The sequence below is a fragment of the Macrotis lagotis genome, chromosome 1 (assembly GCF_037893015.1).
Source record: "Macrotis lagotis isolate mMagLag1 chromosome 1, bilby.v1.9.chrom.fasta, whole genome shotgun sequence".
NCBI lineage: Eukaryota > Metazoa > Chordata > Mammalia > Peramelemorphia > Peramelidae > Macrotis > Macrotis lagotis.
Window position 1 is genome coordinate 23,115,333 of NC_133658.1, and position 27,942 is coordinate 23,143,274.

Genomic DNA, 27,942 nt, shown 5'->3' on the forward strand with positions numbered 1-27,942 from the left:
CAGCAATATTATAAGATGATCAACTGTGAATAACTTAACTTTTTTTTTCTTTTTTTTTTGCAAGGCAGTGGAGTTAAGTGACTTGCCCAAGGTCACACAGGCAATTACGTGTCTGAGGCTAGATTTGAACTCAGTTCCTCCTGACTCCAGGACCAGTGCTCTATCCACTGTGCCACCTAGCTGCCCCATGACTTAGCTATTCTCAGCAATACAATGATCCAAGACAACTCTGAAGGACTTATGATAAAAAAAAATGCTATGCATGCCCAGAAAAAGAACTGATGGTGCCTAAATACAGATTGAGGCATATTTTTTTGCTTTCCTTATTTTTCCTTAAAGTTTTTTTGGGGGGAGGGGTTTATGACTTTTTTTTGACAACATGACTATTATGGAAATGTTTTGCATGTCTACACATACAGAATGTATATCAAATTGCTTGCCTTTTCAATGAGGAGGTGGGATGGAGAAAGAAGGAATAGAATTTGAAACTCAAGTTTTAAAAATTAATGATAAAAATTGTTTTATATAGATAACAGGAAAAATAAAATACTAAATAAATTTTTTAAAACAGAAAAATTAGAAATGAAGATCACACAGTGGCCTAACAGAGGCAAGTGATGGGTGGGAACTGTACATGACACAGAACCAATGATCATAAATACAGAAAAGTTTAGAAAGACTGATGAACTGATGCAAGGTGAAAGAACAAAGCAATATTGACAATGACTACAACCTTGTAAAAGGGAAGAGCTACAAAACAACTAAAACTAAATGTGATGAAATTATAATGACCAAACTTGACCCCAAAGATAGAAGGAGACACCTCCTTTATATGAGGTCAGGGAACATGGCTGTGGAGGGCCACAATTAATGTCAGATTTTTTTTTTTATAAGTTGGTTTGTTTATCTGAACTCTTTGGTTTTTTTTAATATAATGACAGGCCCCAGATAAACTGTCTGATAATAGGTGGGGGTAGGATGAAGGGACTATTTCAGAAAGAAATTCTTGTCATGTAAAAAACAAAAGATATCAATAAAATTGATTTTAAAACTACATATGTATATATCCATATAACTGTGTATATGATTGAGATATAAATATCTGTGTTTGTGTATAGATATGTATGTATATGCATGTATGAATGCCAATGAGGAACTTTGAAGACTAGGAATAAAATAAGTTATCACTCAATTTTATGACAGGAAGAGAAGATAGGCTTGTCACATGGTAAAAAAAAAGAAGGAATAATAATAGTTATCATTTATACATTGCCTGGCATTTGCCAGAATTTATTTTCTCATTTGATCCTTATGACAATTCTGAGAGGCATTATTATTCTTATTCTACAAATGAGAAAACTGAGGCAGACAAAGGTCAACTACTCACCTTAGTTCACAGTTATTAACTGAGGTCAAATATAAATTCAAATCATCCTCCTCCTGACTCTAGGTCCCCCCCCAAGTTGGGCCAATAAAAAATAGACTGTCAGTGGTTCATAGTTTTCTGATGTCATTGAGTCATTTCATTAATGTTTGGTCCTTCATAATGCTATTTGGGGTTTATTTGACAAAGATACTGGAGTGGCTCACCACTTCCTTCTCCAGCTCATTTTACAGATGAGGAAACTGAGGCAAACTGGGTGAAGTGACTCACCCAAGGTCACACAACTATTAGTGTTGCACATAGTGCTTAATAATGATAATCTGTTCATAGTTCTGGAAAAGGACCATGTCATTAGGGTGGTACTGCCATGACATGAATGTGGATTGGATTTGAATAAGGGGGCTTGTGCTTAGCCACCAGTCTCACCTTCTCCTCTGGAGCCATCTGACCTCATATGGATCAGGATGACTAGCAATGGTCCTGAATATGAGGCAATCAGGGTTATGTGACTTGTCCAAGGTCACGCAGCTAGTATCTGAGGTTGAATTTGAGCACAGGTCTCCTGACTCCAGGACTGGTGCTCTATCCACTGCACCACCTAGCTGCCCTCCACATATGAATAATCACAAAGTAAATGCCCAATGTCCAGCATTAAAATAGTTATATCTACAAATTAAAATTAATATTAAAAAGTGGCCTTTGATACACCCATTACATTCTAGGGGTTTCCCACCTTGACTTCCCTAACTAATCAATCCTAGCTCCCTATGAAGGATTCTGTTCCCCAGGCAGATGGAGGTCAACAGGTAGGAAGGGAGAATAAAAGAAAGGAACTTTCTATTCTACTGCCACACCCCCCAGGTGACTTCTGCACAGATTGTCTTTCCTTCCCTGCCCTACTTTGGAATAGAGTCCTCTCTCATAGCTCCTGTCTCCAAGGCAAGCACCGAACAGGATTAGCCATAAGAACCATCGGATTTCCACTATCTCCTTTGCTGGCTTTTCCCCTTGGACCCTAAAGGAAGGAGAACAGAGACTGGTATTCCATGGTGATGATGATGTTGTCCTTCATCTGAAAGAAAATCATGTCAGGGAGCTGAAGCCATAACAAGTGAATTGGATTTGAGTGAGAGGGTGCTATGCAAAGTCCCCAGCCTCACTTTCTCCTCCAGAGTCATCTGGGTCCAGTGGCCAGAGATGGATCAGGACAACTAAAGATGGCCCTGGATTCAAAGCAATTGAGTTAAGTGACTTGCCCAAGGTCACACAGCTAGTAAGAGTCTGAGGCTGAATTTGAACTCAGGTCCTCCTGACTTCAGGGCTGGCGCTCTTACCCCCTGTGCTAACCTAGCTGCTATTCCATTTGTGGGCAGTGGTAGACTAAAGTAGACATCAGGTTCCCTTTGACAGTCTATGACTTGCATATCAGGTTTCTATATTCCTGCTGTTTCCTTCCGACAGACTATAAGCAGCCAGTAATTCAGATTTATTGCATGCTCAGAGTTCTAATAAATGCTGGTGCATTTGAGGTGAAATTGAACCCCTATCTTCTCCCTTCATGACCAGTCCCTTCACCTGAGATTCTCTACCTTCTTGGTGTCTTGGACCCCATGGGCAATCTGGTGAATAAGCTTGTGGATCCTCTTGCAAAATCAAATGTATACAACAGTACATGGAGGAATTCCAAGGAGACTAGTGATTTTGAAATAAAGATGCAATCTTTCCTATCCAAATTAACAACCCCCCTGAAAATCTCTCCGTGGACTCTTTGGGAGTCCAGGTTAGGAACCCCTGCATTACATCACCCTGCCTATTTTTGGAAATGATGGAAAGGGCCTGGGGGAGGGACCTTACCAACAAGGGCCCTCTATTTTTGTTAGGGTTGGGATTCTGGGGTCCCAGGTTAAAACAGGGTGACCCCTGCTGGTGTTTGAACCAAAAACAAGCCCATCTGTAACCACAAGGGCCCCATGTTTTTCTTTCCTTTCTCTCCAACCCAATTCCACCAGAGGGTGAGGAGATCTCAGTTTTCATTTGAGACCAAGTTTTCTGATCCCAAAGAAAGAACAGAATCCTAAAATAGCCAGGGGTGGTGCCAGTCATTCAAGTAAAGTTTTAGGTGGTGCGGTGGGGGTAGGCCTGGGGCAGGAAAACAGGTGGGGCTAGTCTAAATCCACTCTCCTCTCTCAGGGAGCAGCTGTAGTCCTTCCTAGGATGAAGTCATTTGAATGGAAATGAAGCTCACTTAGCCAGCTGGCCTTTGTGTAATTAAAACGTCTAAAGTACCATGCTTATTTTGTTAACATAATTACAGTTTTCTTAAAGAAAAAAGAGAAGAGTGTATCAACCTCTTGTTTTATTTTAAATGCAGTTATTATGATGTTTCATGACTGGGATTGGTCTTTGTCAATCTACTTTGGCCAGACCCAAAGATGGTGGTATCTCACCATCACACACCACTGTTCTCCTTCCAAATTCATGAGTGCTGAAATGATCTTTTATTTCTGTTTTCCACTAGGGTTTAATGTCCATAACTCTGTTCTCATTCTCAGGAATCACCTCATCCACTAGCTACACTCCCCTTCTTTCCTTATTTTGACCCTTTCATGAACTAGCTCTACACTGTTCCCTTCTCTTCAAGCCCTTGTCTCTTTGTTCTCTTGCCCATCATGCTGTGGCAAACTCCAAATCTGGATTACTCCCACCATCCATCTCTTTCTAGTCTTAATTCAGTCTATGACCCCAGATCTGTCCAAATTCACCTCCTTTCTGCTCCTACATCTCTACAATCCATCTCTGATCGCTCTGCTCCCACACTGGCCATTCCCATGCCTGGAAGGCTCTCCCATCTCACAGAGTCCCTCTCTTCCTTCAAGATGCAGTTCATACACAACCTTCCTTATGAAGCCTTTCCTGATCCCCCCTACAGCTGGTGTCCTCCCTCCCTTATCCACCTTCCATTAACTTTGTTTTTTATTCTGTATTAATTTCTAAATATGCATCTCCTCCCATAGAATGTACTCCCCTTAACGGTAAGGACTTTGATTTTTGTCTTTTAATTTACTCCAGTGTCTGATACACAGTAGAAATCTCAATATTTAATTAATAAATACTTGATTTATTGATGGGTTTCTTCAGAAATCTCCCACCTCTAGCCACCCTCCTCCAGTCTCAATTCTCATACCTGCTCCAGAGTGCCAGGGTCTTAAATTCTAATCTCAGTCTCTCTCAACATCAAGTCCCAGGATAAGTGGTGAAGTTAGTAAAGTAAATTTAGCACTGCCCTCTTCCCTGTCTATTATGTTCTTTCTCTCTCCCCAGCTTGAACCCCCTTCTGCATTACCCACATGTGTGTTCTCCTGTTAGTTACCAATTTCCTAAAGCGGCCCAGCTAAAAATCAGGACTTCTCTAATCATCTTTAGTCAGAAGTAACAATAATAACGATAATAATAATTCACATTTATGCACTGGGATTATAGAATTCCAACTGGAAGGGATCTCAAAATTCATCTAGTCAAATCCCTTGTTTTGTTGTTATTCAGTCATTTCAGTCATGTCTGACTCTTTGTGATCCCATTTGGGGTTTTCTTGGCAAAGATACTATTTGCTGTTTCCTTCTCCAGTTCATTAGACAGATGAGGGAAACTGAGGCAAAGAAGGTAAAATTACTTACCCAGGGTCACACAGCTAGGAAGTGTCAGAGCTGGATTTGAGTTCTTTCTGACTATAATTCCAACATTTTAACCACTGTATTTGGTATTTGAATAAAAGGAGTAATATAATAAGTTCATCTTCTCTGAAAGCGTCCTTAGCACAAATCTAATTGCCTATAGGACAGTAGGAACAATATGGACTTTATTCCATTCTTCTGACTTTGATCTCCTCTGTGAGGTCTCTATATTTTGAAAGCTTTTCATCCCATATAGATAGGGGTAGTGAGTATTTGGAATAGTGATATCTATTAAAAAATGCTCTTAAATGGGGCAGGTGGTGCAGTAGATAGAGCACCGGCCCTGGAGTCAGGAGGACCTGAGTTCAAATCCAACCTCAGACACTTAATAATTACCTAGCTGTGTGGTCTTGGGCAAGCCACTTAATCCTATTGCCTTGCAAAAAAAAAAAAAAAAAACCTAAAAAAATGGAGGATGGGAAGGAGGATGCTGGGAGGTCTTCCTAGAAGAGGTAACACCCTGAGCTCAAGGGTCTTGAGGTTTTGCCTAACTTTTAACTGAATTCCCTCTTGTAGTGGAAGAGTCGATTATAAGGAGTAAATGTATAAAGCTTTTTTTTCTTTTGCAAATCTATAGGGATTGGATTTTTGAAAATCACCTAACAAACTGTGAAATTCAAAATGTTGAATTTTGAAAATCACCTGATGAATCCAGAGAATGAGAAGGGAGAAGCCTGCAGGGATTGGAAAGAATCAGAAAAGGAAAGGTGAGTTTAGTCATTAGGTTGAGGCAGGACCAACCAAACAGCTTCTCTTGCATAGTGAACAGAAACTCAAGGGCAAATTTCTAATCTAGAGAATGTGACTCTCCAATGTGACCACTGGAAGACCCAATTTGAGCCTAGAACAAGAGGTGAAAGGCACGGAAGATTAAAGGCATTCCAGAAAAGATGAAGGTTCAAGGAAGGAGGTCAACAGATAGGATGCGACCTTAGAGTCCACAACCCCTCCAGTTTGCAGAAGAAGAAACTGAGACTCCTAGAGGTTCAGCTATCTGGCCTCTAGGCTCTGACCTTCTCTATTAATACTCCACAGAGTTGCCAAAATAATCTTTCTAAAACTCCAGGCGTTTTCTCCAATCATCCCCCAGGTCTGGAATCCTCTCCCATCTTCACTCCAACTAATGACCTCCTTGATTTCCTTTAGGACCCAACTAAAATTCCACATCCATAGGAAGCTTGCCCCAACCTCTCAATTCCAGTGCCTTCCCTTTGTTAATTGTTTGATATTTATCCTGTATAGGCTTGCTTTGTATCTATTTATTTGCATTAGATTATAACTTCCTTGAGGGTAGGGAACACTCTTTTTTGCTTCTTTTGACATCTAGATGACCCAGTGGGTTGAGCACCAGCCATGAAGTCCAGAGGACCTGAGTTCAAATTTGACCTCAGACACTTAATACTTTCTAACTGTGACCTTGGGTAAGTCATTCACCCTGACTGACTCACATCCAGGGTCATCTCCAGTTGTCCTGATTCATATTGGGCCACTGGACCCAGATGGCTCCGGAGGAGAAAGTGAGATTGGAAACAGCACAGTCCCACCACCTCACTCAAATTCAATTCATTTACTTGTCATGGCATCACCTCCCTGATGTCATGGTCTTCTTCAAGAAGGAAGGACAAGGGTGGCTAGGTGGTGCAGTGGATAGAGCACCGGCCCTGGAGTCAGGAGTACCTGAGTTCAAATCCAGCCTCAGACACTTAATAATGACCTAGCTATGTGGCCTTGGGCAAGCCACTTAACCTTATTGCCTTGCGAAAACTAAAAAAACTAAAAACTAAAAAAAAGAAGAAAGGATAAGGGAGGCTAGGTAGCACAGTGGATACAGCACCAGTCCTGGAGTCAGGAGGACCTGAGTTCAAATTGGGCCTCAGACATTTAATAATGACCTAGCTGTGTGGCCTTGGGCAAGCCATTTAACCTCATTGCCTTGAAAAAATAAAAATAAAAAAAAAAGAAGGAAGGATAAACAGTATTCCCAGTACTTAACATATAATGTTTGTCCTTCCATTTCTCCCCTATGCATTTTAGCACTTCCAGCCTGCAATCTACCTCACTCTGATGCCTTATTAGTCCTTTTTATATGTTCTCCTCCCCAGAGAAATTACCTTTGTTAGGGAAGAACACTTAAGGGATGGAATCTATCATTCACTGAAATACTAGGGTGAAAAGAACTTGTACAACTGCAGGAATCAATCAAAGCCAATGTATGAGAGAGACTTGGTCAGTCGGGCCCTAAGGAATTACTCTAAAAGCTAGATGCTGTTACATATTTAAACAGATACAGAATAGCACACAATGTGGGAGGGGGAGGGGGAAGGGAGAGACAGACAGAGACAAAGAGACTGAAGGAATATATATCACATTAAAATAAGACACAAAGTACATTTTAATTTGATTTGAGACATGCAGGAATGTTATGGGTCACAAGTCATGTGCTTAATACTTCAATTCTGGAAAGAAAAGGTAGGACTGACCAATGATAAGGAAGGGAAATATGGAGAAGGATCATGGGCTCTACAGGCAACTCAGAGCAGAAGATCTGACCTGAGGCAAGTCCTAAGAAAAAGTCCACTCTTTCTTCAATTTCCCTTCTTGGTGTCTTTCTATCCACGGATCACGACATTATAATCTGCTGTTTCTTTACCCAAATATTTCCAGTAAACTGAATTTTGCCTCAACCCCAAAGGGGGCAGGAATTAACTAGATTAATCTATCTATCTATCTATCTATCTATCTATCTATCTATCTATCTATATCTAGGTTGCACAGTGGATAGAACCCTGGTCTTAGAGTCAGGAGGATGGGAGTTCCAGACACTTGCCACTTACTAGCTGTGTGACCTTGGGCAAGTCACTTCACCCTGATTGCCTCATATCCAGGGCCATCTCCAGTCATCCTGATTCATATCTGGCCACTGGACCCAGATGACTCTGGAGGAGAAAGTGAGGCTGGTGACTTAGCACAGCCCCCCTACACTCAAATCCAATTCATGTCTTGTCATGGCATCATGTCCCTGATGTCATGGTCTTCTTAAAGAATGAATGATAAGCATTATCTATCTATCTATCTATCTATCTATCTATCTATCTATCTATCTATCCCATTCTAAAATTAGAGTGCATAACCTATGCCTAAATGTTAGGAATTTCTTAAATGGGGTTCAGAATGATTGTGACTACATTCATAATTGTTTATCTAAAATAGGCAATGCCAAAGATGGAGAGACAAGTGGACCTTAAGCACCATTCTATTTCCCCTAAAATGAAGAACAAACAACATCACCCTTCCCTTAGATTATTACAAGTCTCTTAATTGTTCTCCCAACCCTAAACCCCTCCCCTCACTTCAGTCCTTTCCCCATGTTTTTCTTAAATTGACATCTAGCCATCTCTGTACCCTATTCGATAAACTCCAGTGGCTTTCTATTACTTCTAGAAGTAAATATAAATTCCCGTTTAGCTTCCATGGCCTGGCTCTAACCTATCTGTCCAATCTCACTGTCTTTGACTTTGTGATTTAGCCAAGCTGGACTCCTCTCTGTTCTTCTCTGTTCTCCTATCTCCAAGACTCTCTCTTCACCTTTTCCTCACAGAATCCCTCTCTTTGAAGAGTTCTAGAAACTTGAAAAGATGAAAGTAAAGACTACACTCCTTTTAGGTATGGGGGACAGTCTGTCCCCAAAAGGATTGTCATGTACCAGGAACTATGAGTTAGCCAGTTTAACTGGCCCTTAGAGTGTGGGTGGAAGGGGGGAGGGACTGTAATATGAGATCACACTGGAAAGATGGGTCAGAGTTAGATTTTTGAAGGGCTTTCCAAACAGAAGAGTTTATATTTGATCCTGGGCCAGGGGAAGAGGGAGGAAGGGAGGCACTGGATTTGTTAGGGTGGGTGAGGGAGGTGATACAGCCAGACCCACAATCTGTGAAAATCATTTTGGCCACTGATCAGAGATGGATTGGAGTTGGGGTGGGGGGGGGGGAAGAGATAAGGCCAGGACATAGATGAGCAAGTCTTTGAGAAGCAATGAGGGCCCCACTGTGAGTAGAAAAGATATGGTGAATTTAGTTGTAAGATGTAGCAAATGTGGAAACAAGATATAAGAAGAGAGGGATATGGGGTGGCTAGGTGGCATAGTGGATAAAGCACCGGCCTTGGAGTCAGGAGTACCTGGGTTCAAATCCAGTCTCAGACACTTAATAATTACCTAGCTGTGTGGCCTTGGGCAAGCCACTTAACCCCCATTGCCTTGCAAAAACCTAAAGAGAGAGAGAGAGAGAGAGAGAGAGAAATGAGTGACTTTAAGAGAACTCAACTTTCTCCTAACTAAATTAAGGACCAAAAAGGGTTTGTTCATAGCTCAGAGGATAGGAGGTGGGGGAGGGAGAGTAGAGTCAGAAAATATTGAGAAGTTGGTTAGGCATGGGGTTGGTGGCTGGGGGTGGGGGGCTCCCTAGTGAGGAACTGGGTCAGGGAGAAAAAGATTTTACAGGACAGACTGTTAATTCCAATGGAATCTAGGAAAGGGAGAAAAATAAGGAGTTAGTTAGGGAGGGCTTGCTAGAAATGTTATCCATTGACCAGAGTTTGCGAGGGCCAAAGCTTTCTGGGTAATTATTCACCAGACTGGTATCTAGAGAAAGGGAAGCCAGTCATGGAATCCCAATTTTGAGAATGGGTCAAGATGACTAATCCTGGAAATGAAATGTGATCAGACAGGGCATGGAGGGGAAGAGGACCCAATGGACAGCTGAAAGAGAGATCAACAAATGATCAGCAATTAGCTAAATGAATAAATTAGTAAGGGACAGTCTAAAGGAAAGGCAGTGTAGCACAGTAGAGAGAATACTAGACTTGGAGACAAAGAGATCTGAGTTCAAATCCCATATCAGAGATGCACTAGCTGCATGACTGTGGGTGAATACCTCAGTTTCCACATTGCTAAAAATAAAGTGAATGAATTTAAGGTCTTTTAAGTCATTCCCAGGTCTAAGTCTACAAAGCTATGAGACTATGATCCCCAGCTTTAGGAAGCTCCTTAGACTTTGATTCCCACTCTCTGTAACTCATCATTCCACTGGGGAAGTCAACTCTGGGAGAAGATCATCTATAGATGGCCTGTATGAATAGATAGAGGAAAGAAGGAGCAGAGAACAGTATGCCATGTTGTCATAAGAGAAGACCACTCTGGAAGACCCCTTATTCAGATGAACTGTTTGGCCAATCCTAATCCAAGAGGGCAGAGGATGAAACTTCTTTTTGGTCGAGAGGAGGGACTGTAGCTGTTGAATGACCATTCATTGTCAAAATGGTGACTGTGTTGCATTTCCTTAACTGTTTCCCATGTTGAAAGGAAGGATTTAGTGGGGGGGGGGGGTAGATGGGGAAATGATTATTACAATGTAAAAAGAAAGGACAACAGTAGAGTCCTGGCACCTCCCTACAAAAAGATCAGGCCACAGCTATGAAATGGACAGGCTTAAAGGCATGAATTAATGACTCAAGTCTTATATAGAACTTTAAGGCTTACCAAGGACTTTCTCCAGAGGTAGACCATTGAAGGTGAGGAAATTGAAGCCCAGACACGTTCAGCAATTTTCCCATGGTCACAAGCTATGAATATCAAAGATAAACTGAGGCTCACACCCCAGACCTGCCCTACTCCATACATTATCATATGGCACCTCTGACCATGATGAATAAAGCTATAAGCATCAAGAATGGTTGGGAAAGGTGTAACTAGATGGTAAAGTGGATAAAGCACTGGTTTTTGGAGTCAGGAGAACCTGAATTCAAATTCAGCATCATAGTCTTAGTAGCTGTGTGACCCTGGACAAGTCACTTAATTCCAATTAAATTTAAAAAGAAAAGATTGAAGGGAGAGGGGAACAGAGAAAAAAATAAGATAGGGTTAATCTGGGAAAGTTTGCTACAGAAATCAGCCATCTCTTAGTTTGTATATTTTTAGGAACGTAGAGGGGGAACCATGTTCTTATCTGACATTGCCACAGTATGGAGATAGTCTCCCCAATCAGACCAGGGGCTCCCTGAACATGGAGGGACTGATGGGTGTCAGACAAGGAGATCCTTAAGAGCAGCCCCTATGTATCCATTAGATGGCTGGTCCCCTCCACCAACCCTTGGCAAATTCAGACTGGTGAATGGGGTTGAATGAGGCAGCAACATCAGGCTGGATATGAATGTCTCTGGAGTGGAGATGCATACATAAGATGGAGGGAAGGGAGGGGCTCATTCAGGATGAGATAGTCTAGGAAAGTAAACAGCTTTGAGCAATCATGAGGCAGGAGGGCAAGAGGGAAAAAATACCCCCCCCCAATCTTTGTTTAGGGGTTGAGTCAGGGGTCCTGGAGCAGATCAAAACTCATGGGAGCAAGCAGCTCTCTCTTTTCTCTAGTTGGGACCAAATGGGGCAGGGATAGGGACGGGGGAGGGGGTGATTTTTCCATCATCCCCTTCTCTCTGGCCAGGATCAGTGATTTCTCTCTTCCTCTCCCATGCTGAAGGGAAATTCCTAGCATTATCTGCCACTGGCTTCCTCCCCTCCTCCGCAGGACACATCTGGAGACCCCTGAGACCTTGGCAAAGTCAGTTTGCCAAGACAAAGGTCGCGGCTGCTTCCATCAGTGTGCATCAGCTAGAAGCCAGACTCAGCGTCCCACCTGACTGCCCTTGCCTGGGCCCTGGTTGGGTGGGCATGTTTCTGTGGTGGTCTGGAAGTGCCTGTTTCTGGGCAGCCTTCACAGCAATGGAGATCAAGGAGCACGATCACGGCCCCTGAGCTCCAGAGTAGGCAGAGGCTTGGGTTTCTGGGAACGCATCAATGCATGCTTGTGATCCAGGATCAAAAGATTCCCGGGGCAAGGGAGCAGGCAGAGCAGAGGACCCAGCCCCTGCCCCCGACCCTAGCCAAGGCGAGCAATCTTGTTGGAGCCAACGGGAGTCCAGCTTGACTTCCCGACCCTCTTTTAAATGAATTAGGAAAGTGAAAGTGAGCATCCATCAGACTATTCCCGTCCCCAGATTCCCCTGCGGACTCCGGCGTGGTGGGCGTGGCCCTGACTCAGCTCCGGGAGAGAAGCAGGCAGGGGGAGGGGAGAGGGGAGCCCTAGGACCCCACCGAGCCTCCAGGTCTCTCCCGAAATGCTGTTGTCAGGCTACTGAGGCAGCGTGGTCCTCAGCATGGCCAGAGCTCCTGAGGGGGTCGGCCGGTTCAGCCTCTCCCTGAAATGTCCTGCGCCTCCTCGTGCAGGTCAGGGATAAGGCTCCCGGGGACACAGGCTTGGTAGGGAGACGGGGGACCCCCCAATAGAGCGGGAGACATGTGGGCCCCGCCTTCAGGGAGACTTCCCCGGACTTCCCTGACGGTGCCTCCGAACCGGCTCTGCGCAGGGGTGCAGCCCTGGCCATGGGGGGGGGGGGTCTCCACCTAGGTCGGCACCCACCGCCCCGAGTGTGGGAAGCAGAAATGAGTCACCCAGTCTGGCCCAGGAAGGCAGATAAGGCAGGGAGAGCAGGCTGGAACTGGGGTGGGGGATGGGGCGGTTATAAATAACCCCAGGGGCAGGACGGTGAAGGGGGGGGCGGGCTTCAGCGTGGGGCAGGCTCGGTCCGCGAGCATCCCAGGAGGACCCCCACTTCCGGCAGCTCAGAGGGGGACCCTGGGACCCCAGTCTGGTCTGCCTGCCCCCCGCGCCCTGAGGCTCACAAAGGAGCAGTGCAGAGTCCCTGGGTCCGCCCCCCAAGCTCCGCGTAGAGCCCCGGGACCTCAGTCTGCTCAGAGCGGAGCCCTGGGGCTCCAGGCTGACCCGGCCCCGCTCCTCGAGGCTCGGAGCCGAGTCCTCCAGGCTGGCCCAGAGCCGGGTCCTCCAGGCTGGCCCGAACTCCCACTCTCCAGAACACTCCTCCGGGGGTCCCTGGTTCCTCCCTCCCCGGGCCTCAGTCTCCCCGTGTCTATTCGTATCTATCCGGCCCTCTTCTTTTTTTGGGGGGGGGGTCGGTCTCTTTCTCGGAGTCTGATGAACTCTTGGTGCCTTTCCCTTTATGACTCTGCGTCTGAGACTCGGAGTTCAAATCCCGCCCGCATCACTCCTCGCTGGGTGACCTTGGGCAACTCCCTGGATTTCTGGGGGAGGCCCGGTTTCCCCCGGGCAGTGCCAGGGCTAGGGCCGAGTGCGGCCCGGCCGCTGCCCCTCGCGCTGCCCGCCGGCCTCCTACCTTGGAACACCACCGAGCAGTAGGCATCGCTGACGTCGTTGTCCCCGGTGCGGGTGTTTTCCGCGTAGAGGATGAAGACCCTCAGCATGCTGCAGGTAGGAGGCGGCGGGAGACCCCTTCCCCCAGGCCGAGCAGCGCCCCCAGGCCCCCCGCTGCCTCTCGGGCGCTCCTCCCGCAGGTCCGCACCCGACTGGCCGCTCCTCCCCAGAAGCCGGCTCCTTTTAAGGGCCGGCCGGGCAGGGGGGCGCCCTGAGTCAGCAGGGAGCCGCTCGGCCTCCTGGCCTGGCCGCCGGTCCCGGGCCGGGCAGCGGGAACTGGGCAGCGGGGGCCGGGCAGCGGGGGCCGGGCAGCGGGGGCCGGGCAGCGGGGCCGGCGCCCTGCACCTGTGGCCAGGCGGCGGCCGCAGAGGAGGAAGGCGGCGCCTGCAGCGGGGCGATGCCCTGGGAGGCGACTCGAGTGGTCCGAGTCCCTGGACCGAGGTCCGGTTGCCTGCCGGGGAGGAGCCCAGGGACTCTGCTGGCCTCCTGGGGAAAGAAAGGGAGGAGGAAAGAGCAAGGAAAGAGAGTTTGGGGGACAGCGGGGAAGGGCAAAGTCTTTACTTTTTAATAAAGAAAAACCTTGGCTTTGCTGAAATCATTATCTTCTCCACACTGCAAGTGATCGGGGTTTTGTCCCATCTAATCGAGGGGAACATTCCTTCTTAAGAGTTAATATTCCTAGTCAAGTCCTCTCAGGGTTAAACATCATGAAAACAAAGACCATTACTCTTAGACTATTCTTAGAAGAAAGCCAGGCCCCCTCCTGACTCTATTAGCGGGGAAACAGTGGACTATTCCAGAGAGATCTCGAATTTTTAATTTGTCACCTATTTGATGATAAAACTCTCTTAACTGGGAGACCATGTTCCCATGAGAAAAACTTTGCGTTCCAAGGAAGCTCCTAAGCCTCCTCTTGTTTGATGATATGGAGACTGTTCCTAGACCTTGTGTTCCAAGGCAAGTGACATGACTTCAATAAGAGTTGCAATCCTGAAGGTTATTCTCACCATCTGGATGGTGAGGTCATATTTTATGAAAACTTTTCATTCTTTTCTTTGTTGCTAGGGTAGATTTTCACAAGTAGAATGTAACTTTGAAGACTAACCAGTGAGTCACAGAGAGGGACCATAGGGAGGAGGAGGGGATCGCAGTTAGGCCAAATAATCTTGCTTGACTGTCAAATCGAGGCAGCTCCTTGATCTCCACCACCTCTGTGAGACTTGGAGTGTGCCCTTTTCCTCCAGAAAAGCCAAATAATTTTTTTTTTCTGCTCAGAGGATTCTCTATATTTTTTTAAGTGGATTTGTATCCCACACATATGGGAAGCTCCTCTTCTGGTGCCCACCCAGAGTGTCTGCTCTTCTTCACTCCGAAGGGACCAGGACAGATAAGGAAGGGGAAGGAGGGATCTATCTAGGTTTCACTCCAACAGGGAAGGCAGTGACCCAGGAGGGCTGGCCTGAGTAGTTCTGGAATCTAAACTCCGACTGGATTTTTACATAGCTTATCCTTGTTCAGGCCAATCAACCAGCATTTATTAAGTGCCTGCTGTGTACCAAGCCCTGAAGCTACAAAGAGAGGCAAAAAGACTGCCTCTACCTTTGAGGAGCTTACAGTCTAATGGGGAAATAAAATGTAAGCATCGTTGTATGTAATATATGTATAGTACATGTATGTAATATATGTAGAGTATATGCATAAATATGGTTATATAAACACAAATCTAGCAATGTGTAAGCATAAATATTAATATGTGCATAACATGCATCAATAGAATTGTGGTCTACATTCACAAATATAAGTAGTGTCTGCATAAGTATAAATATATGAATAGTATTGCATCAATATATGTTTATATAAACATCAATATAATACATGCAAAAGGATAAATCACATTTACATAATAATATTCATAAATGTATAAACCACAAATTTATATACATCATAAATGTGAATATATTCATGAATATTACTAAAATATAGTACATGTATATGTATAAATATTAATATAGAATACGAATAAATATAAATAGGGTTATATAAACATCAATATAATACATGCAAAAGAATAAATCATATTTGTAGTATATTATATTTATAAATGCATAAACCATAAGTTTATATACATCATACATATGAACATATTTGTGAATATTACCAAAAATATGGTACATGTATATATAAATATTACATATACTATTTGTATTGAATTGTACAATTGTACAATACATTGTATTCAATTTTAACATTTGTATAGAATATGCATAAATATAAATAGGGTTATATAAACATCAATATAATACATGCAAAAGAATAAATCATATTTGTAGTATATTATATTTATAAATGCATAAACCATAAGTTTATATACATCATAAATATGAACATATTTGTGAATATTACCAAAAATATGGTACATGTATATATAAATATTACATATACTATTTGTATTGAATTGTACAACACATTGTATTCAATTTTAACATTTGCATAGAATATGCAGAAAGATAAATAGGGTTATCTAAACATCAATAATAATAACAATAACAACAGCAATAATAATCATTAATAATAGCATTTGTCCGTTTTTGAAGAAGTCCAGGACATCAGGGAAGTGATGTTTGACAAGCACCTGAACTGGATGTGAAGGAGAGGGTTGTGCTAAGTCAAGCCTCACTTTCTCCTCCAGAGCCATCTGGGTCCAGATGGCCAGATGTGGATGGGAGGCAATCAGGGTTAAATAACTTGCCCAAGGTTATACAGCTAGTGTCAAAGGTTGGATTCAAACTCCTGTCCTCCTGCTTCCAAGGCCAGTGCTCTATCCACTGTGCCACCTATAGAGCACATGCATAAATATAGAGTTATGTAAACATAAATATAAATATAGCACATCCATAAGTATAAATATTAATATATAGCATATGCATAAATGTAAATGTACTTCTATAAATATAAATATATCACAAATATAAGTAGAGCAGGATGCATACGTATAAATATGTGTGTAGTGTATGCATGAATATATGTTTTTATAAACATATAATACATGCAAAAGTTTACATTTAAATAGGTATCATATGTGGATGAATATATTTATAAGTCATAATTATGAATATGCTCTGAATATAGCCATAAATATAATACATGGGTATGTGTTAATAGAAATATATGTATAACATATGCATAAACAAAATAGGGTTATATAAACATAACTATAAATGTTAATATATGGATAGCACATGCATAAATATAAATAGGGTTATATGAACATAAGTATAGATATTAATATATGGATGACATATGCATAAATATAAATAGGGTTATATGAACATAAGTACAAATATTAATATATGGATAGCATATGCGCAAATATAAATAAGGTTATATAAACATAAATATGTTCACAATTATAAGGAGAGTGCAGAAGTTTAAATATGTAGAGTGTATGCATGAATATATGTTTATATCAACATAAATATAGTGCACACATAAGTATAAATATAAATAGGTGCAGTATATGTAAATATATTTATATAAAGCATAAATATGAACATATTCATGAATATAAATATAAACATAGTACTATGTATAAATATAAATATATTCATAGTGTGTGCATAAATATCAATTGGGTTATATAAATATAAATACATATATTTACAAATATAATAGATGTATAAGTGTGTATAGAAATGTCTATGGTATATGTATAAATATAAATATATTTGTAAATATAGTAGATACATAAACATAAATATTAAAATATATATTCATAAATATAGTAGATGTATAAGTACAAATATAAATATGTATAGTTTCTATGAATACAAATGCATATTCATGAATATAAATGTAGTAATATATAAGTATAAACATATATAGTGCATGCATAGCTATAGATCTTTATATAAACATAAACATGAATACATATTCAGAAATCTATAGCAGATGTAGAAGTATAAATATATTTACAGTATATTAATAAAATAAATATGTTTATATAAACAAATGTATATTCAAAATATAGTGCATGTATAAGTATAATTAAAAATATATGGATAGTATATGGATAAATATGGATGTCTATAAATATGGTAAAGACATAAGGATATATATAAGTATATGCTTAAATAGAAATAGATTTATATAAACAAATAAATATTCATACTATAAACATAAATATGGCAATGCATAAGTATAAATATATGTATAATAGATGCATAAATATATTGCATATGCATAAATAGATTATAAGACTAAATATCATAATATGATATTTAATAAATATGATAATCTATTAATAGCTATATAATATATACATATATCATGTGTATATAATATACATAGAATATATGCATGCAAATAATCTGCATATGATGTGTATAAACATCTGTGATAAATTAAAGACACTTAACAGAGGAAGGCAATTGTTATTTGAAGTTGCCCTGGGACAGAGTTGAGGTGGAGGGTTTTGATGACTTAGCTAGAGATGGCTTGGAATGATCGATTTCATAAGACTGTTCTAGACTATATTATTCACATTAATATTTTTTTTGACAAGGTGCAAGGCTACATGGATGGGAACTGTAAACTCCAGGCAAGGTAACAACACATTGGGAAACTGAATTCCACTCTGGATTGAAGGGTCTTGCTGCTAACTTCTTGGAAATGGACAGCACACACCCTCCGGCACATCTGCTTTAATTGGCTCTTTCTTAAGAACTGAAGCAAAAACCCACACTGGAAAGAGGGGATCATGGTTCTGCATGGCCTGCCTCCCTCCCTTCACCACTGTCCATCCACTTTTGTACTAGATGTGCATTGCATCATATATACATTAGATCACATTAAATGGCTCTATGTATCTCCCCAGCTAGAAGGGGAGCCCCTTGGGACAAGGCCTGATCCACAATATCCCCAGCGCTTGCAGTGTCTGGTAGAGAGTTGATGGACTCCTAAAAAGGAAATGAAAATGGAGAGGGGTTCTAGAGAACAATGCCTGGGACAGGTGGCTGGCCTAACCCAGAAAACCATGTCACCTGTATTTACACACTCTGAAAAAACTTAGCACAGAAGCCTCAGTGTATCCTAAGCATTTCACCCACTCATGCTAATGCAGGAGGGTCCCCTGAAGGAAGTGACTGTTGACAAAGGGGGATGTTTCTGTCTTATCAATAGAACAAATAACCTAGTCCTTCATTCTAGAACTGTGCAGCATCTTGTCCTTACCTGGGGTCTGTGAACTTGCTTTTTAAAAATATTTTTGTAATTCTCATTTAATCTGACTCATTTCCTTTGGTATTTTACACATTTAAAAATATCATCCTGAATATGATTTTTTCTCTCAACACATTCAATTTTGATCAATGTATAGCATGAAAACAATGTAAAGATTATCAGACGGCCTTCTGAGACAGGGGGAGGGAAGCAAAATTGGGAGAAAAATGGTAAAATTCAAAAAAATAAAAAAATCATCCTAAAAGAGGATATATCATTACACACACACACACACACACAAATTGATTATTCTCTATAGATCTAGCTTGCAAATAAAATAAAAAAAATTTCCTGGGTGGAGTTTTAGAAGAAATCTTCAATGAAGTAGCTCTTATTCATTTGAGGAGGGGGCAGTAAGGGGAAGATGAAAGGCAAAAAGCAAGACTAATTCACAAGTTGAACTGGAAGATAGTTTAAATCACAGTTATTCATTCATTAAACAAGCATTTAATAAGACTTTCAGACATGGCCAACCCTTTTTGTTATATAGGAGGATTCTGAGGTGCAGAAAGGAGAATTAATGCTACCAGAGCTCAGACTCAAACCAGATGTCTTCTTATATCCTCATCTGTTTCCTCTAGGAAAGACCAAGAGACTCCCACAGCAGCCATCTCCAACAGTCCCATTTCCTATAAATCAGGCCCTGGGTGGTGGTGATGGTGGTAGTAGTAGTAGTAGTAGTAGTAGTAGTAGTAGTAGTAGTAGTAGTAGCAGTAATAGTGGTGGTGGTGATATTAGTAATGGTAGGGGTGGTGGTAACAGTAGTAATGGTGGTAATAGTAATTGTAGTAGTAGTAGTAATAATGGTAGTGATAATAGTGGTGGTAGTAGTAGTACTGGTAGTAGCAGTGGTGGTGGTGGTAGTAGTGGTGGTGGTAATAATAGCAGTACTTTTTTTTAGGGTTTTTTGCAAGGCAATGGGATTAAGTGGCTTGCCCAAGGCCACACAGCTAGGTCATTATTAAATGTCTGAGGCCGGATTTGAACTCACGTACTCCTGACTCCAGGGCTGGTGCTTTATCCACTGCGCCACCTAGCCGCCCCTATAGTAGTACTGTTGGTAGTATTAGTAATAGTAGTAGTAGTGGTGGTGGTAGTAGTAGTAGTTAGTAGTAGTAGTAGTAGTAGTAGTAGTAGTAGTAGTAGTAGTGATGGTAGTGACAGTAATAGTCTGTTGTTAGCATGTAAGCTCCTTGAGGGCAGGAAGAGGTCCATTTCCTCTCTATATTCCAGTACTTAGCATATGAACCCTTAACACAAATGACTTGCTTGATGGTTGCTCTATTTTTTTAAACATAAAAGATTTATTGATGACTCTTTTTTTTTTAACACCAGAGAGGCCTCCTAATGTCAACTCATCTCAGAACTGAGCCCTATTTTATAACCATGAGAAAGCCCCAGTGGCCATCCCAAAGCTGTGATAGTTCCCTAGGGGAGGGTCCTATCTGGATCAGAGAAAAACTCTGACTGTAAACTAAGTTTAATTCTTACTTTCAATTCCATAGAATAAAATGAACCTCTTCAAGAAAGAGTCTGTTCTAATTATGTAGTCCTCCAAGTTGTCTGAAAGCACCAAAGTTCCTTCGAATATTAAACATGAATGTTTGCAGACTGGTCTTGGTGCTACAATATTGTTTCTGGTTCGTTTAGCTGTTTTTCCATTTGTTCAGTAAACTCCTTCCTAGAACAATCAAATCCCAGCACTTGTGTGACTTAAAAGCTTTCTTGTAGAGAGATCTCTTTGCAGGATTCAGTTGCTAAACACCTTGGCTCAACAGGACCTGGCTCCCTCCATCCCTCCAGCTATATTTAGTGGTTCTGGTTATTTATGGATGGTGCCAAATGACACTAAGTAGACTTCCCCATCTCACCCCTCCCCACCTTCCAAGCATCAGGCCATTCAGATCAGAAAGAAGACCCAAACAGTGGAGGAAAATTCCAAGTACCAAGGTCCACTCACTTCTGGGTCTGTAGTTAAAAGGTGGATTTTTAAGGATTTAATAATCAAAGGAAGATCAGAATCAATCAAGTCTTTCTTTAGCACTTACTATGTACCTACTTTGTCAAGGGCAAGGTCTACAAGGGCATGCAATCAGATTATCTTCTATTGGGGGAAGACTATACCTAAATAGAAACTGGCAGAGGTGGGAGAGAAGGAGGTGGAGGGGGCAAGTCTGCTGCTGAGGAAATGAAGTTCAGAATTTGAGTTCAGGGAGGGATGGCTAGAAAAATGTCCTATTGTCTCCATCCAAAAGCCAACCAGCTTTAGGAGTTAAGTGATCTCTCCTTGGACATCTTCAACCGGGGTGAACCTGTTAGGTGTGTTATCATGAAAATTCCTCTTGGCTATGGATTGGACTAGATGGTTGCTAAGATCCTTTATTACTCTCAAATTCTCTGAGTTCTGAGAAAATAGATAAAGATTGCATAGATGTCAAAGATGATCACCAAAAATGAGTTTTATAGCTCTAATGGGGCCCAAGACAGACTTGAGGCATAGATTAGACTGCTTGTCGGGGGACTTTGATGATGATATAATTAGTACTTTACTATAGAGAAATGGGTTATCTCAGGAAGTAGCCTGCTACCTCTTACAAGTTGTCTCCGAGTGAAAAGACCACCCAAAGGGGATAACAGAGAGGCGACTTCTGAAATTCCGTCCAATTAGAAGTTGGTGGAAAGGCTTAGACATGCAACTTGCATTTTGCTGTTTTCTCTGCCACAGAGACAAGCCCAAGAATTCCTTATACCAATTTGTCGTTGTTTTTCAGTTGTATCCAACTCTTCATAACCCCATTTGAAAATTGTTTGTACTGTAGTTCTCTGATTTTTCAATCTAAAAAGGAAATGAGGTTAGTCAGGCACAGTCTGTTCTTAATGAAGCCATGTTAGTTTTGAGTGATCACTGCTTCCTTTTCTATACAGCTGCAACCCATCCTTTTAAAAATAACAATGTGTCCTTAATTTTGTCAGGAATCGAAATCAAGCCAACTTGATTGATCAGGGCAACATCTGCCCTCTTCCAATTTAACAATTATATTTGCCAGTTCTTAAGTATCTAATACTCAAGGATATAATGCAGCTGAGCCCTGATAAACTGAGCTCATTGAGACCAGTCAGATTCTGGTTTTCTTGGTAGAGATGCTGGAATGGCTTGTCATTTCCTTCTCCAGTTTACTTTACAGAGGAAGAAACTGAGGCAAAGTTAAGTGACTTACCCATATTCACACAGCTAGCAAGTGTCTGAGGTCAGATTTGATCTCAGGAATATGAGTTCCTAACTCAGCGGTGTATCCATTGAGTCCCCTAGCCACCCAATTGGACTATATCAATATGGATTGGAGATATCTGTCTTGAAAAAGAGAATAAATAGATGGATACAGATAGATCTGGATTGAGATAGCTATACAGACAGACAGACACAGATAGATAGATAGATCTGGATAGAGAGAGATGAAGAGATAGATAAAATTGGTATAAGAAATCCTTGGGAGAAGAAACTCTTTCTAATAATGTAGGTCAACCCTTTTTCTTCCACTTAGTCTTAAAGAGTTGTCTCCAGCATTGAGAAGTTGAGGTATGTCCAGAGTCCCACAGCTAATTGTGCCAGAGGAAGGCCTTGCCCTGAGCCTTCCTAGCTAAGATTACAGCTCTCTATCCCATGTTGCTTCTCATGGGCTCAAGAGGACAGAACAGAAATGATTAAAAGAGAGATGACGTTGAAGATAAGGGAGATGGTGAGAGCATCTGGCTGGTGTCAATGAGCTCAGGTTATCAGGGCACAGCTGCATTATATCCTTGAGTATTAGATACTTAAGAACTGGCAAATATAATTGTTAAATTGGAAGAGGGCAGATGTTGCCCTGATCAATCAAGTTGGCTTGATTTCGATTCCTGACAAAATTAAGGACACATTATTATTTTTAAAAGGATAGGTTAGGTGGCTAGGTGGTACAGTGGATAGAGCACTGGCCCTGGAATCAGGAGTACCTGAGTTCAAATCCAGCCTCAGACACTTAATAATGACCTAGCTGTGTGGCCTTGGGCAAGCCACTTAACCCCATTGCCTAGCCAAAACAAAACAAAACAAAAAAGGATGGGTTGTAGACACATGGAAAAGGAAGCAGTGATCACTCAAAACTAACATGGCTTCATTAAGAACAGAACTGTGCCTGACTAACCTCATTTCTTTTTTAGACTGAAAAATCAGCGAAATGCAGCACAAACAGTATTCTTAGGTTTCAGGGAGGCCTTTGACAAAAGTATTTCAGGTATTTCTTCAGTTAAGATGGAGAGGCACAGGTTAGATGAGAGCAGTGGAGAATGGAGACTGCTGAATTTGGACTTGGGAGAGACTGATTTTGAATCTAACCTCTAACACTAGTTGACTGACTAACTTAGCCACTTAACCCCTCGCTATCTGCCTCAGTTTCTTCTTCTGTGAAATGGGAATAGTAATAGTTATTGCCTACCTCACTGGGCGACTTCAGGATTGAATGAGAAATATTCACTTAAATGGCCTCCTGGTTCATCCAACCTAGGATTCTAAAAGGACCTAAACAACTATAATGTTATTATAGAAACCCCAAAACAAAAACCCTTCTGCTCCAATATTTTATCTATGTTATGTATCTCAAAAAATAGTATTTCTCTATTTCACAAGTAGGAAAAGTATAATGAATCTGCTTTGGCTTGAGAATGATCAGGTGCCGACCCTCCTGATACATAATACCTCTTGGGGTTAAGCTCCTTTGGAAAGCATTTGGTCACTAAAGTGCCTCTGCACAATTCCTAGAAGACTGGTTTTGCAGGATAGATTCATGCAAGACAGAAGCTGTTTTCTTTACTCCAGGTTTAACTGATGACAGGGTAGAAACTCAAAACAGAATTGGAATCCCAAAATCCTTCCCCTGCCCCAGTCATCTTGTTTTAAATGAAGATGGTGGCCATATATGAAATTCTGTACTGTTGGCTGTCTCTACTGGAGTGAGGAATAGTGGGGTTTGGGAATGGGATTAGAGACATCATGATAAGGTTAAAAAAGAAAAAAGTGATTTTACAAAGAAAGAAAGACTCCATTGCATATCAATCCCTATTAATTATTTTTAAATTTTTCTTTTTTCTTATTATGACATTAAATAAAAAATAAAAACTCATAACAGAACTGGAAGGGACTTTAAAGACCATCAAGTTTGCCCCCCCCTTTATTTCTGAGTTTTGGAAAATGAGACCCAACCAGTTGCCCAGACTGACAAAAGGTAGTAAAGTGTCCGAGCTAAGATTTTATAGGACTCCAATTCCACAGCTAGGGAATGTAAAGTTATACTATACTGCCAGCATTTCAAAAGATAAAGACCAAGAGAGTATATGAATATTTTTCATTTCTATTATATACAAATGTTGTATATAGCCTTCCTGTTCCATTCCTGGCATTTTTCCTGGGGTTGTCAGGCAGCAAACACCATATTGACTGTTCCTCACCCTTTCTGAAGCCACACTGGCTCTCAGGGAGGTGACCATCTTCCCGGTGAAGGATCAGTCTATTGAGGACTCGGGCAAGAATCTTACCAGAAATGAATAAAAGAGAAACATCCCTGTGATTACCTCAGGACCATCTATTCCCTTTATCTTTAGAGAGATGATCAATGGAGGCATCCTTGAATTCTTGGGGATAACCTCTTCATGCAAAAAACTTGGAAAATTTCAGTCAATTTTTGGATGACCAGTGAACCCCACCACCACCACCTTGTAGATGTCAGCTGGAATAGAATCAACACCAGGAGCTTTACCACTTGAAAGGAGCCTAATGACATTCAAAACCTCTTCTTCAGTTGAAACCTCAGCTAGGGGCCTATTGACTTTAGCTTGAGGTCAATGACTTCTTCATTGACTGATGATGGTCTGTTAAGAACATTATGGAAGTATTTTAGTTCATTTCTTTAGGACATGCTGACTTCTTTTCTCTCTGCCTGTGAAACCTGGCCAGTCTACCAGCACCATGTCAGGAAACTGAATCGCTTCCACTTAAATTGTCTTAGAAAGATACTGAAGATCACCTGGCAGGAGAAGATACCAGACACTGAGGTCCTTTCTGGAGCTAAACTACCTAGCATTCCAACATTACTACAGAGAGTTCAACTACAATGGGCTGGACACATTGTTAGAATGCCGAATGTACACTTGCCAAAAAAGGCTATTTTATGGAGAGCTCACACAGGGCAAACACTCACAAGTGGATCAAAAGAAGAAATAACAAAACCCCCCCTGAAGGTCTCATTGAAGAACTTTAGAAATGATTGTATAGCTTGGGAGACACTGGCACAGGACTGACCAGCATGGCGGGCCCTCATCAGTGAGAGGACTGCACTCTATGAGAAGGGAAGAATTGAAGCAACTCAAAGGAAATATGACATCAGAGTACCCACCCCAGGTGTTCACATGGACTATTTGTGCCCACCCTGTGGTAGAGCTTTCCGAGCTCAAACTGGTCCGATCAACCACTCGGACACACTGTTATTTGTTTCAAACATAGTGATATCATTTTGGTCTTCAATAATGAAGGCTGAGAACCATCAATAATTGTTTTTAAGGAGACATTAAATTTAACATAATAGTAGCAACTGTGCCTCTTCTATAACTGCTTCTGTGTGGGGTTTTTTTCCTTCTGTGTATTCTTTGAGTGCTTAATTAATGTCTTCTTTTCCTTTTCTTTTTTAGGCATTTTGCTATCACAATCCATCCTAAAATACCTACATTTTGTGGTACCTGTAAACTATCTGCAAAATTCTAGGACAGATCAATACAGGGATGTTTGTGGATATCTAGAAAAGGAGCCAGTGGTCACAAAAAACCAGGTGGACTTCATCAAGAACCAATAGGAACAGGGACTATGGGAAGATAGGTACACTAAAACACTGTTGATGGAACAATGAAGTGGCTCATCCATTCTGGATATTAAATTGGAGAAAGGCTAGCAAAGTAACTAAGCACCCACAGACCCCACTCTTGGACACATGACCCAAGGATGTCAATGGTAGAGGGAAAAAAAGGTCCAAATTATCATGGTATCTCTTTTGTTTTCAGTTAATGCTACTATCAAGTGGTCTTTAATTGGGAAACAATTATAAAAAACTGGTACATGAATGCAATGAAAGAAGATAGAGAAAATCATGGAACCATTCCAAATTAATCTTACACACACTTTCAATTAGACCCTCACTTTCTATTAGGCAATCCCACCATATCCTCACTCTCTCACCCTCCACAGTGTACCCTACCACTCGTATCCCTCTTCCCCCTCCTCATCCATCTTTCCTAGTTCTTCTCCTACCTCTCTGACTGCATCTTCTCAGTCTTCATTGCTGAAGCCTCTTCCAGATTATACCCTCTAACTATAGGCATCCTTCAGTTTTGTCCTGGACCTTCTTCTCTTCTCTCGTTATACTACTCTTGGTGATCTCATCAACTCCCATGGATTTAATGACCATTTCTATGCTGATAATTCTCAAATCTCTTTCTGCTGACCTCCATCTTGTATCTTCTGCTTCCTTTCAGACATTTTGAACTGGACGTTCAGTAGACATCTCAAATTCAGTGTGTCAAAGAGGAATTCATTGCCTTTCTCCCTTAACCTTTTTTCCTTCCACTTTTCTTTTGCCTTTAGAGGACAACACTATCCACCAAGTCTCTCATTCTGGATTCCTCATTATCTCTCATCTCACCATGTCCAATCTTTTACCAAGGACTATAGATCTCACCTTTGCTAAATGTCTCTCAAATATGCCCCCTTCTCTCCTCAGATCCTGCCCCACTTCTGGTACAAACCCTCTTCACCTCACACCTGGATTGTTGCAAAACTTCAGGGAGGGAGGACTCTGCCTGCCTCAAGTCTCTTCCCACTCCAATCCATTCTCCATTCAGCCATTAAAGTGATTTTCCTAAAGTACATTTCTGATCACAACACCGCCCCCTACTCAACTAAAATCATTCTTTCTCCAGTAAGCCTATCCCAACCCCTCTAGTTCCATTGCCTTTCCTCTGTTATTTCCTATTTATCCTGTGCATACTTTGTCTACATTTGTTTGCATGTCATCCTCTCAATCAGATTAACTCCTTGAGAGTAGGGCCTGTCTTTTGCTTCTTTTCGTATCACTAGAGATTATCATAGTAGATGACACTCGTTGTTGAGTCATTTTCCAGTTATATCCAACTCTTCCTGACCCCACTTGGGATTTTCTTGGCAGAGATCCTGGCATGGTTTGCCATTTCCTTCTCCAGTTCATTTTACAAATGAGGAAACTGAGGGAAACAGGGTGAAGGGACTTCCCCAAGGTCACACAGCTGGTCTTCCTGTTTCCAGGCCCAGTACTTTATCCACTGGGCTTAATAAATGTTGATTGATTGATTGAAATGTTCTTTCAGGACAATACTCTCCCCTGGTTCTTCTCCTACTTATCTAATCACTTCTTTTGCTGAGTGTTGGATGGACAGTTTGTGATAACATGAGCTTTTATACTTTTGAGAATTAATATTGTTTTTAGAAACCTTTAGAACTGATTATATTTTAATATTACTTTTATTTATTTTGTAATAAGGTTGCTTATATTTTCTATCTACTTGTTTTAGACTTTGAATAATCACATCTAAAGATGGTAAAGGTTTGTTGGCCCTGGAGTAAGTCTGCCTTAATGGTTTTTCTTAGATGACCATTTTTCCTTCTTGAAAATCCTTAAAAATTCCTTTTGAGCTCTTCTAAGAGGTCTTTTTGGATTTGAGACTAATATATAGACCCTTTTGAGGCTTCATGTGTAGGCATTTTTGTTGAGTCCCTTTCCAGACTCGATTATCCTTTCCCAAGTGAATGTTGAAGGGGACGAACACAAGAGAGACAAGTTCTCCCTGTACTCCAAGATCTCCATTTATTTACCAAAATACAAGTGTTTAAATATCCTCCCCAGTCCCTGGTCCACTCCCACTCCTGTGGCACTTAGTAAAACAACTGCTCTGGTGCTCAAGGACACCAGGTGATGAAGATTTACAGTACTCCCACACATAACAGTCCCTTTTTGTCTTTTTGTTTGAAGTGAAATTCTTTAATTCCATTAGATAATGGATACCACATAAATTGTAAACCAAAAAACCAACATTCCCAAATTCCTTGAAATACATTTTATCCCAATTATATTTTCCTTCTTAACACACACAAATTCTCAAGACTTGTTACAAAGCTTAGGTGACTAAATTATTCTCAGATAGTTTCTTTTTTTCTTTA

General features: G+C 41.4%; 1 protein-coding gene and 1 long non-coding RNA gene across 9 annotated transcripts in view; one reads left to right on the forward strand and one right to left on the reverse strand.

The window, feature by feature from the left end:
• DYSF (dysferlin) overlaps window positions 1-13,497 on the reverse strand; it is a 256,063-nt gene extending 242,566 nt beyond the window's left edge. For 5 of the 8 annotated variants that reach the window (XM_074195790.1, XM_074195909.1, XM_074195895.1 and 2 more), the window contains exon 1: window positions 13,357-13,496. In XM_074195790.1, the coding sequence (XP_074051891.1) occupies window positions 13,357-13,444 (88 nt within the window). In that variant the 5' untranslated portion in view covers window positions 13,445-13,496. Of the gene's footprint in view, window positions 1-13,356 lie in introns of all 8 variants that reach the window. The other 3 variants (XM_074195818.1, XM_074195853.1, XM_074195764.1) reach the window with 1 other exon arrangement.
• Window positions 12,733-20,203, forward strand: LOC141494578 (uncharacterized). Its single transcript, XR_012470489.1, has 3 exons — window positions 12,733-13,451; window positions 14,913-15,029; window positions 17,956-20,203. It is a non-coding gene; the product is annotated as an uncharacterized LOC141494578 (long non-coding RNA).
• Window positions 20,204-27,942: the final 7,739 nt, after the last annotated feature.